Source organism: Synchiropus splendidus, chromosome 9, assembly GCF_027744825.2.
Source record: "Synchiropus splendidus isolate RoL2022-P1 chromosome 9, RoL_Sspl_1.0, whole genome shotgun sequence".
Classification (NCBI taxonomy): domain Eukaryota; kingdom Metazoa; phylum Chordata; class Actinopteri; order Syngnathiformes; family Callionymidae; genus Synchiropus; species Synchiropus splendidus.
Window position 1 is genome coordinate 23,484,560 of NC_071342.1, and position 12,031 is coordinate 23,496,590.

Genomic DNA, 12,031 nt, shown 5'->3' on the forward strand with positions numbered 1-12,031 from the left:
ATTGACAAAAATGCTGAATTCAACATCCATTTGTGTCAGCGCTGGTCTGCTTATTCTGATGGGATGTGTTGGGAGGCCTTTCCTCCTCCCTGCACAGTGTGAGCGCCTGTCAGCACGTCGGCTCTCGAAGATGAATGGTCTCGGTGAGGTGACCCAGCAGGACGCTTTAAAAGCCCCATGCGGAGGTGAACCCTCAATTAGCAGCGCCTCAAAGCTCCGTGACATTTGTCAGGACGCAGCGAAAATTGCCAGCTCATTATGAGCACATTAGTCAACATCATTTCTAGACTGTTTAAATTCAACACGCAGTGGAGGAAAATGAGTCATCAGCTCCATCAGATGGTCGACTGCCGCCCGGACAAGAAGTGTTCAAGTCAAAGACTTCCCCCCGTCCCACTCTGGAGTGATGGTGGGGCTCAGCCGACGGAAGCAGCAGAGCATGAGGGCAGCCACAACATCTAGGCTGCTTCACTTAACTGCCTTTTTGTTCTCGGTCTTCTGAAGATTTCGTCCTTTGCTTTGTGCTACTGGTTAAACAGTTGAAGAGAGCTGATGAACGAGCAAGTGACCAGATGTCCCATGTCTCCCTCTAACACGAGCACTGAACAGTAGCACTTGGTTCCGAGCTCACTCTACTATGAAGCTCCCTCCACTGTGAAGGTCCCTCCATTATGAAGCTCCCTCCACTGTGAAGCTCCCTCCACTGTGAAGCTCCCTCCACTATGAAGCTCCCTCCACTATGAAGCTCCCTCCACTATCAAGCTCCCTCCACTATCAAGCTCCCTCCACTATGAAGCTCCCTCCACTATCAAGCTCCCTCCACTATCAAGCTCCCTCCACTATCAAGCTCTCTCCAATGACCAAGTGAAGTGACTGACGTCCCTCAGAATTGGGACAACACTTGATGACGTCACACATGAAGACAGCGTGTCATTGGCTGCCTTGCTGTGTTTTATTTCCTGCATATCCAGTGTTGGAGACGTTTTGGAAACGGCAGCTCCAACGCTTCTGCAACCACTGCTAGCCCACTGTTGTTTGTTCAGAAGAAATCCAAACCCACTGTTGAACATCCATGTTGTATTGTTCATGTTGTGGGACACGGTGGAGCATTTGGCTTGCTGACGTCGTGTGACACCAGAGAAAGTCAACAAAGGGAAGAGTCGTCCTGGCTACTAACATGTCCCTGTTGACCTGTCCAACACTGTTTTGGAATAAAGTCCTTTGGTCTCCTGGACATCTCTCCATACTTCATATTCCCACCTGGTTTCAAGTCAGCTCCGGAGCTCCCTGGGTTTGAAGGGATCATTTCAAGTGGTGAACGGCCAGTGAGGAGGATTGGGACACACGACACTGACACGTGACGCGCAGGACTCAATGTTAGGGTCAAAAAACAAAGAGCCTTAGTTTGGGTTCTCTGACATGATCCAAGTGAATGCTGAACCAATGGGGAAGTGAGGGGTGGCGCGGGCTGCCCTCATGATCACTCCACTCTTAGTGGGATTCGGGCTTGGTTCTGAAGATGTTGAGAATAAGCCAGAGGAGAGGACCAGCTTTGAGTCTGAGACTGTGGTTGCTGGCAGAAAACCTGGCACGCAGACAGCCACATCTTTGCATCGGTAATCACAGGGAACTAGGGCCATTTCACCGGTGACCCTGAGGCCTCCAACTAAATTTATGAGCAGTATTTCCCAAATTTCTTTCTCATGAACTCTGAACATTTGAAGATCGAATTACAAATGCACCTCCAAAAGGCTGAACGCAGGACTCACCATGTCTCCCTTGACTCCATGTTGACCCTGCGTGAGCAATTAAACAGTGAGTGCCGGTGGCCCAATTACTCTAATACAAATACAATCCTGACGTTTCTGCAGCCGAGGCAGGGTTGACTCCACCCCTCGTAAAAATAGCAACGCAAACCATGATTTTATTGATGAACACAATCATTCTCAGCCTAGTTACGCTCATTATCATCATTTCAGAAAGGAAACTTGAGACACTCACAGGCTTGCCGTCCAACCCGATTGGACCCTGAAGAGAACAAAGTGAAAGATTAATATGAGAGTGAAAGAAAGAAAAGAAACTGTTGCTTCAGCCTTCAGAACAGAGTTTGCCTCTGCGTCTACATGGGGCTCACTCACAGGAAAACCAGGGAATCCTCTTGTTCCGGGTTGTCCCTGCAGGAGAACACAGGAGACAGTTTAGAACGCCTCACCCAAAACCAAGTGTCTTTGTCCATCAACGTTCAGAGTGTACTAGATAAAGAGATCGCGAGTAGTAAAGGTTAGTTGGCATAATATAATAACTGCATATTCCTTAAAGCAAATGAGGAATACATGCTGTGTTTTATGTATGTTTTAAGTTTAGCACGAGCAAACCTAAATCAGCCTCTTGTTTTCCATGGCCTTATTGAAGATTTCACTCATACTTTGAGGCTTTAGAATTTGTTGATGGTCCCTAACTGATGGCGGCTGGTAGCATTAGCGCTGCCTGTGAGAGTGTGTCCTCCATCAGTGAAGCCTAATGGGGACGTGGAAGAGGACGCCGCCGCCAATATCCAATATCTAACTGTTGTCTCCTTGTCAGCGGGAGAGCTGCATGTGTCTATGTGAACCAAGGCAGATGAGCGCGTCAGAGAACCTATGAGGACCACTCCATCTCATCAAAGAAACAGGGATCCAGAGACTCAGAGTCGACCAGTGTCCACATGGTGAACCAAAGTCCACCACACTCTCCACAACTGTCACACGCTGGTGTCGGCTGTCAAACGCTGCTGAGCTGGGGAGCACGGCGCCGTCACGGTCTCCTCATGTTCATGTGTGCAGGTCCAATGCAGCCTGTGTTTGGCAGTATATCGGTAAGTTATGGCCCATCCCTACCTCACACCAGAATGAGAAGCTAGAAATGCACTGTCAGAGTACAGACCTGCCCAGCCACTCCATTCCACCCACACCTCAGTATTACTACATGTATTCCATAAAAGATGAGATTATATATCTCTGTATATAACATATAACTGTATATAACAGTCAACATCACTGGAGCATCTAGGATACCAGGATGGCTCAAGACAATTTCTTCCTCCTGGTAAAACAAAAAAAAACAAACAACTAAAACATACAAATGCTGAATCGATCAACCTTCAAATGAGGCCCAAAAGCTCAGAAACACTGAGGGTGAGAAGCTTGTCTGCCACCGTCTGCCATGATCTGCTGAGTGATTGGCAGACGGAGGTCTGAGTCCCGCTGGGACGGAACCTCCACCAGACTGTTTTTCATCAAACATGTCCATAAGCATCAGAGAGATTGGGGTCGAGATTATAATAATAACTTCCAATGTGAAAAACACATGTTCCAGCTACTGCAGACCAAAGATCTTATTGTACCAGATATGAGCGGTTCTCCGGAGACTGGGGAAATGTAGCGCTGGCTCCAGAACAATAGAGGACCAACCACTCACTTTGTCTCCTCATAAAACTAGCCGGAGTAATAATCCGCTCCATGGCCAAATCACACATCCAAAGCCCTTGAGCAGGGCTGCTATATCCACACACGCGAGGTAATTACGCCTCATTATGCTATCAATTGCATTTTCCTGTTGTGTATGAAAAAGGCTTTGGCTCGGAAGCTCAGCCCACAGTTCTGGAAGCTCAAATGCTCTGGTCCCCACAGCTCCATGTGATGAACCGGATAATGTTGCAGCACTTACAGGAGGTCCTCTCGGCCCAATGATGGACAGTCCCGGCTCCCCTGGTGCGCCCTGGACAAATGCAAACAAGAGGGGAAAAACGTGAATTACACCGGCAGCTTATCACCACACCAGGTCCAAACCCAAACACACCTCCTCTGTGTGATCGACTGCTGCCATTTGGGTTTGACTCATTCTTTTTGGATTCTCTAAGTCAAGGGTGGGCGGTTAGATTGTTGTGGGGGCCAAATTCTTTCCTGGGACTAACGCGAAGGGGCCGGCAAGGCAAAAGCCACAAGGACAGAAGTAAAAAAAAAAATCTTAAATGAAAATTGAATATTGTAATTTAAGTGAGGTTACGCCACGACGGTATATGCTTAAAATATAGTATGCTGATGTGTACAATTTCTATAAAAGCACTTTATTTCAAGGTTTTTCACTCAAGATTATTACATATTCATTTTCCGGGTTTTGTTATTTAGTATTTCAAATTCAAATAGAAGTTTTGCTTTTGCTCTGACCTCACGATGGTCACATGTAAAAAGGCATAGGGCTGCTTATGGCCCCCAGGCCGCACTTTGCCCACCTCTGCTCTTAGTGAACAGGTCGAGATCTTTCTGCATTACGTGTTGTAGATGGTTTATAGAGGTTAGAGATAAGAGGAAAACCTTTGTGTTTGATTCTTGATAATTGTTCCGGCATTGTTGTGCTGTGACATGAAAACATGGTGTTGTTGCAGCACTTCTCGTCTTGTTTGGATGTTGGATCACATTCCGTTTAGACCGAGATAAACCAATGATGTGAAGCAGTATTTGGAGTAGTTGACATGAGTGACATGTTCAGGTTATTGAAACCTGTTTGGAAAGACACACATTTTCATATCGCACCATCTCCATCTGAAGCCTCTAGGGTTTATGAAGCTTTTATTTTGCAGTGCTTCTCATGAACACAGGAAGAGCTAGTTTGCTATATCTGCACGCTATGGCGGGAACGCTTCCATGATTATGTTTTCTAGATTTTCAGACAGTATGTTCATCTTTCTACCCCCCTTGCTCTCAGTGTCTTCAGTCATTTAGTGAAATTACTTTTTCCAGACTTTTCTGATATTTCTGCACTCACTGAAACAGATCCAACCAAAATAAAAGCTCCAAATTGTTGTATTGATGTACAATAACATGAATGTGACCTGAACCACACACAACCTGTGCCAGGTTAGTAGGACCGAAGCCAAGTCTGAGCCAGATATTCCATGTTCCTAACACGTTGACTCGGAGGAGGAGTTCCCTGCTCTGTCATCCTGGGAAGCACATGACCTCTAGTTTCTCTTTAAAATAAACTTGCACTACAGCGTTCCAATGCCAATATAGAAGGCTCTGAAATGATGAGCTGAATCTGCCATAAGTTGTGGGGAGGAGTGCTGGCTAGCTGGATGTCCTGCTAGGATGCTGATAACTGGGAAGCCTCATGCTCTTCACAGACCTGAGAAGACCAGAGCTGCTGCCAGGTCTGGGAACTTGTCAACAAACATCGGCGCAGTTATGCATTGTTTCATCCTCGACATATATAAGAATCCTTCTCCTGAATGTTCTGTTAGACTTTTCGTGGCTTGACCAAGCTTCCAGTAGCTTCCACAGCCACAAACCACAGAAGCTGGTTCTGGAAACACTCTTACTCATGCGTTGTCTGAGTGGCTTCCATACTGACATCGGAGGGGCGGTGTTTCCTTTTTGATCTACGATCCAGTTTATCACCAATAACTCCAACATCCAAAGCTCCACCTACATGACCACTGAGACTCTACACTTCCCAGAATAAATGCAATTCTGAAAAGAATACACACTTCATCTGCTGAAGACTTTTGTCTCACTCTCAGACTGGTTCTGCAGAGTCGAATCCAGTTTAGTTGACGCATCACAGTCCAGAATTGTTGTGTCATGTGATACATTTTCCTCAGAGATCGCAGTGCTCTGGACCAGGAAGGTCTGCTGTTGTTGGCCCAGCTGCAGCTGAAGGCTTGTTGTGATTGCTTTTTCATGTGGAGTTAGGAAAAGGATGGATTTTCATTGTGCAGTAAGAATGAAAACATCTTGTTCAAATATTAGCTAATACTTTGAAGGGCTTACTGTATCGTTTTATTCTAGATGAGCTTGTAATTCTGATATTTTGCCCTTTTATTAGATTCCCATTAATGAGCCACGGCCCCAGACGACGTGAGCAGCCATGTGGTTTCACTTGAGCTAGTCTCTTGTCACATGTTCTACGACAATCACTCCCAGGGTAGATGTTTCCGACTAAACATGTAAACAACATCTATAGAGAGCCAAGTTTGACCCGAGCGTTCCTGGGGTTCGTTTCAAGAAGCAGGTTCATTTCTGTTGTGTGTTTTGAAGTGTGAGACTCCAGCTTGTGAAGCCACAGCGCTGACACGATTTCCAGTCGGCCAGGTCTGGGCTGTACCGAGTCTCGGTCCAGCGCAGCAGCAGCAGTCTCTTTATCGTCCGCACGCTCTTCCACTGCAGACAGCAATAAACCTTATTTCTGTCATGGTTTGTAGTTTTGCTGATTTGGAGTCATGGTTCTATGTTCAATCGTGTGTTTGGGTTTCGACCACCAATGTCATGATACACTTACTGAAAATGGAATGGAATATGACGAAGTCATGTGAGTATTTTACAAGATTTACGATCGAATTCAGCCCTGGTTTGAGCAGCACTGGCCCTCAGGAGCTCTCCAACAGTGACTACGAAACTTTCTCCCACAAATGAGTGAAAAATGTTGGCTATTTGACCTGCTTCCATTTTCATTTCTTCTCATTATTCCCTCCATCCAACATGCTCTCACTTTAGTGGTTGTTATTACTGACGCTTCATTTTACAACTAAGTGCACACTCGACCTCTGTCGCCTCTGGTCTGACAGTAGATATCAGCTCTATATAAGATGGGGAAAAAGCCTCGAACACTGAGGCTCCTGTTATCTGTTATCCTGAAAAATCATCCAACCACCCTGGAAAACGAGGAAACTACAAAGAACAGCCAGGAGAGAAAGAGAAGAGAGAAGAAGAGAGAGAAGATGAAGAGAGAAAACAAGTTGAAGTTTACAAAGAAACTTGGGGGGGGGGGGGATAGAGGAGGAATGGTGAAGGTGAATGGGGAGGTCATGTGAGGGTTGCGCACGACATGTATGAGGGCAGTGAGGCATAGTGTAGGAGCGAAGGGATTCACCAGGATCAGCTCTCAGACCGTTCCTGTTTGCTAATGTTGTGGACAGACTGACAGATGCGGTTGGGAGGAGTGAACCATGATGTTTTCTGAAGATATAGTCATCTGTTGCAAGAGTAAAGATGAATGGAAGGAGAAGGAGCTATGAAGCCCAGCAGAACTGATACAGAATAGAGTCGTGAAAGCATGGATTTGACGACGCAGACAGGTGCCCCCCGTCCCTCTTTCTTTTAACTCGCTTCACTTCTTCTGACACTCTGACAATCTTTTGGTTAGAAGAACAGGCTTCCATGCTCTCCACCAAGATCAGAACATCCAGCTGTCATGCAACAATTCTGCACTTTGTTTCTTTTCGGGACTGAATATGATTCACTCAGAAATAGTTTTATTTTAATGCAGCAGAGTCAGCTTTGTAGATGATGAGTCGGCGACTAATACTGACAGCGACTAACAGCCAATAGGAGAGAAGGGAGGGAGGGGGAAGCTTATTTCAACATTTTGTTTTGTTGGTGGTTTTTGAGAACATGTATATCCAGGTGACTGCTGTTGTCTATCTCATTGCAGCAGCTACACGACACAGCAGTTGAGCTCAGATGCACGAGTATGTGTGAGATGCTCACGTGACTTATGACATGCCCTAAACTTACCTTGTCCCCTGCGTGTCCCTTTAAGCCCTGGGATCAGTCACAGCAGACGCATGCAAAAACGTGTGAAGGGAGGAGAGAGACAAGAGAAAGAGGAACCAGGGTTAGAGGCTTGGAGAGGGACCAGGACATGCAGCAGACTCCACGCGGCTCGGTGGGACACCGACAATGGCTTGTTTGTTCAGGCATCAGTCGACTGTAGTCAAGCGTCTGTGGTAAAAACATCCTCAGAACTGAACAAGATGAGGTGAGTTGGGTCAAACCGGTTGCTACTGTCAATATCATGTTGTAGCAGATCACGTCCTTGTGAGCCACAAAAGACCCACTAATGTTCCTGTGGTTCAGTCGACACTGGGACGGTGGAATGAACAGTGAGATGTCTAAACCTTCGAGACATAATTGACAAAGCTGAGATGGGACTTTGTCATGATTCACTTTTATTTTGGTTATTTTTATTTCCTGGTTCATGGCACACGGCTGGAGTCAATCATCTAATCGGCATCAACAGCTCATAAGCACCTGAACTCCAGCAGCATGTGCCAGATCCACTCTGTTCCTTCTGTGTGTTTCCTAGTTTGTTTTGTGATTTCTTATTGCTGTTTGTTGTGTTTTGTCTCTCTGTTTACAGATTTACGATTCTCCCGGTTTGGTGATGCTTTTTGTTGGACTCTCTTTCCCCACTTATGAACTTCTCTCAGACGCTTCTGTTTTGGACATTTTGACTTTGCTTTGTTTTCTCCTGCCTCAGCGACGCCTCCTGTTCTATATTTTATTGTTGTGTTACATTCAGGATTGTGCTCGCTCCACACCTAACCTCCTGTGAGTTCCTCATCACACTTGGGTCCTGCTCCGCTCCTCCATCAGAACACTTTAGTTCTTACTCTGATTCCAGCGGAAAACACTGCAATAGACTAATTAAACACAAAGATACTGCGACAATAAATCTGAAAAAAAAAACATAAAAAGGGGGCAGATACTAGAGGATAAAGTGGAGTCTGTCACAGAGAAGTTACTGTAATTCCAAATTGATTTGCTTGTCAGTGCTGAAATGTGCGAGAGTGAGACCCAACACACAGTTCCCACACTCCTCTCAACATCTGATCCATTTAGTTTGTGTTACTGCAACAGTTCCACGTGTATCAGCCGATGAGGTTAAAGGCTGCAGGAGTAAAAGCATGTCAGGGGTTCTCTGTAGTCCTAAGACGTTAAATGAATCCAGGAGGCCGCAGGTGACTATGTGACGTGGTTACCTGAATGCACATGTTCTGAGGTTATGTTCGCTTTCTGTGAGCCTTTATTTTGTTACTTCCAGTTGTCTTGTATGTCGTTCCCTGTCCGCCTTCACAGCAGCACAGCTGGAACCCATCCGCTAATCGAGCTGCACAGATTTCAACACCTTGCTTTCAGTCTGTGTTACTTCGCGTCTTCCTCTCGTGACTTTGTCCCCTAGCGTGTTTGATAACTCTTAGAGCGTGCGTGTCTTTACTGCCCCTTCTTGGATTTTTTTCTTGGTTTGTTTTCTGCCTTTAGCCATTAGCTTTGTGCTTCGTGTGAGCGTTAGTTAGGCTTGACTTTAATTGGCCTGTTTTCTGTTACAGGTTTTTCCCCGTCCCTGTGTGTTTCCCTCGCTCCGCGTTTTGGTGGCGACGCCCTTAGTTTCATCGATTCCTGTTCGTGCCCTGTTTTCTGTATTTTCTTTGTATTAAGCCATGTTAAAAGTATACTTGTTGTTTGAGTCCTCTGTACACCAGCAGCGATTTTAGCGTTTGGGTCTGTTCTCCTGAGCCACCATGACAGAGGCGCTAGGTTTGCTATTCTAAAGTTGTGAATCAGTGTCGAGAAAACAACTCTAGTTATGAACCGAATGCACAAAGTCATCTCACTCACCATTCTTCCTGGAATCCCATTACTTCCTCTATCACCCTAGTGACCATTAAAAGATTCAAGTTACAATGAAGTAGATGAAGCATTAGGACTGAAGCGAATCGCTGCAGGAGGCAGGCACAGCCTTTTTGTCACGATGAAGAGCTGCTGTTAGGAGGCTCGATGAGAGAAGCACACGGGCGGTGTGACAGCTGGACTAGCGATGATGCACAGAGGAGCAGCGCAGCCAGCGTCCAGGCTCATGCAGCAGTCAGAGGGAGGTCACTCATCCGGCTAGCTCTCACCACGTCTCTGCGCCACCAGCTGCTCACTCTGTCCACCCCACGCACTGAGCGGGAAGGCAGCAGATCAAGACCCAGGAAGATCTTGCTTTCCCTCCAAATATCACCCTCATTTACATCATGATATGAAGGGAAAGGACAACCAATCTGGCCAAATTGTCATGAAGATTTAGCGATATCTGCTGCAGTCTCTTGCTGATGTTGGTCTTTCTTTCACACCGCTAACATCCTGTACATCTCTCCACTTTAGTGTGGACCTCGTGTTCCCTGAATCATGTGGCCATCTTGAATGTTAAGAACCTCATGAACGTCAAGAACCAAATGAAGGCCCAGAACACCCTCAACTTCAGGAACTGCCTTATCTTCATGAATGTCTGAACCTCATATATTCCCTCAACGCCCTGAATGTCTCGCACGTGCCAAACCTAATAGACATCCCTAAAGTCCTGAAAGCCAAGAATGATCTCAATGTCCTGAATGTCTCAAACATCCTGCAGTGCTTTAATGTCCCAAACACGATGAACCTCATGGACATCTCTACCATAGTGAAGCTGAGGAACCTCATGAACTTAACGAAAGACTGGGACAGAGTAATGAACCTCATGGACAACATGATCCCGCGACCAGAATCTCATTAACATTACGAACACCTCTAACATCCTGCACATCTCTAACTTCAAGCTTCATCAGTGAAAACAACATCCTGAATCCCTCCATGAACTCACATCAATCCATATCACGACATTCGGGCGCAGAACTGATACCAACTTAATCTGAATTAAAACTGCAGTAACGCAGCAGAAACCCTGATTGTTAACATTATATTTGTGCGACTTTTGTGCCTCCACATCTCTGTTTGTTATTCAGCTGGTCGCCTCTGACTCTGCTCATCTCATCACTCATCTTGAGGAAACTGACTGAACATAATCAGCAGGGAAATGAGTGGAGGGTTTTCTTTCAACGAGACACAGACCACAGACTACAACACGTCCAATATGGACTTGAAAAACCTCTGCCAATAAAGTCCCGCCTCTCACAATCTATCCATGTATTCCTCGTGCCACATATCTCCTGAATATTCCGTCCGAGTTATTTTGAGCACAGACAGGCGGACACACAAACCAACGCCGTGGAAAACACTACCTCCTTGGCAGAGGAAATGCATCAGAACTCGGTCATGAGGTTATTAAATGTTATGGACAGGCTGAACTGACTCCCACCGTGCTGAGTATCTTGTACTTATTAGCTAAAAAAAACTGCTTTACTGGCTGGAGATTTAGTTTCATTTGAGAGTGCAAGAGTATGAACTTGTTCTGTCGTGGAGTCTGAATAGAATCCAGGCCAAAGTGAAGATACCCAGATCGGAGCAGCCAAAATAACCTACAGACCTTGTCTGGCTGCCATCTCATCACAGCTGGTGGACACATTGACTTCTACTTACTACTATTATCTCATTAGAGGGAGGAGAAGCAAAGTGCACAGCAGTAGTTGCTCTCTACACAAGCAAATACAAAACATACAGAGAGACAAATGTTAAAAAGACAGTTACCGGAAAGCCTGGTCGTCCAGGTGGACCCTGAAAAGGGCGAGAAAAGGGTGATACAAACAGATTTTAACAGATTGCATTCGACATTTTCAAAACACCCAGTCTTCAGCCATGCACGTTGTCTGAACTTCACTATGTTAGGACTGAAGTGACGCCACGAGAGAGTGTGTTTCATTTCATCAGGAAGATCCATGCAAACGGAGAAGAAGCATGCCCGGGTTTCTCAGGAGGAAGGAAGATGAATGACGTGGCGGCGGTTGCTTCCTGAGACAACCTGCACCGGGGAGGCGCTCATCAAACTTTAATCTGGAGGAGCAGGGACACAATAGGGCTGGAAGCACACAGTCAAGTGGGTTTTGTTCCAGCACGGAAGCACCACACGCACTCCTCAGAGGAGGATGGAACTGCTCAAACAGGAACTCTTGACTCTGGACTTTCTTATTATTGCCATTCACTCCTCACAGAAAACAATCAAGCGGAAGTGCTGAGCAGCTTTGGAGAACACACCGGAGCTCTAAACCTTCTCATTTGTACAAAGTCCCATGGCCTTGTCCAAAACCTCAATGGACATCAAACAGGACCAACAAGACCCGACCTGAATGCGGCCAGACGCTGCGACGGTGCTGCGGCAGCGCTCGGGGTAGAGGTGGGACTGGCACTCGCTGCACCCATCACAGCGCCTGGTGGCGAGTGAGAACATGCCGCATGAGCGACGGCCCGTCGAAGGCTGGGTCAGGTTCAGAGGTCACACTGCAGGAAGGAACCCTTTTCTT

The 12,031-nt window shown here is 46.3% G+C and overlaps 1 protein-coding gene across 7 annotated transcripts in view; it reads right to left on the reverse strand.

Annotated features, from left to right (window-relative positions):
• The window catches only part of col13a1 (collagen, type XIII, alpha 1), a 69,119-nt gene that overhangs the window by 24,602 nt on the left and 32,486 nt on the right, over positions 1 to 12,031 (reverse strand). For 5 of the 7 annotated variants that reach the window (XR_008415784.1, XM_053874694.1, XM_053874693.1 and 2 more), the window contains exons 4-10: positions 11,262 to 11,288; positions 9,435 to 9,470; positions 7,551 to 7,577; positions 3,706 to 3,756; positions 2,139 to 2,174; positions 2,002 to 2,028; positions 1,770 to 1,796 (exon numbers count right to left, since the gene is read on the reverse strand). Coding sequence is in view for 6 of the 7 variants with exons in the window: in XM_053874694.1 (XP_053730669.1) it covers positions 1,770 to 1,796; positions 2,002 to 2,028; positions 2,139 to 2,174; positions 3,706 to 3,756; positions 7,551 to 7,577; positions 9,435 to 9,470; positions 11,262 to 11,288 (231 nt within the window). In the remaining variant the exon portion in view is untranslated. The remainder of the gene's footprint in view (positions 1 to 1,769; positions 1,797 to 2,001; positions 2,029 to 2,138; positions 2,175 to 3,705; positions 3,757 to 7,550; positions 7,578 to 9,434; positions 9,471 to 11,261; positions 11,289 to 12,031) is intronic. The other 2 variants (XM_053874691.1, XM_053874692.1) reach the window with 2 other exon arrangements.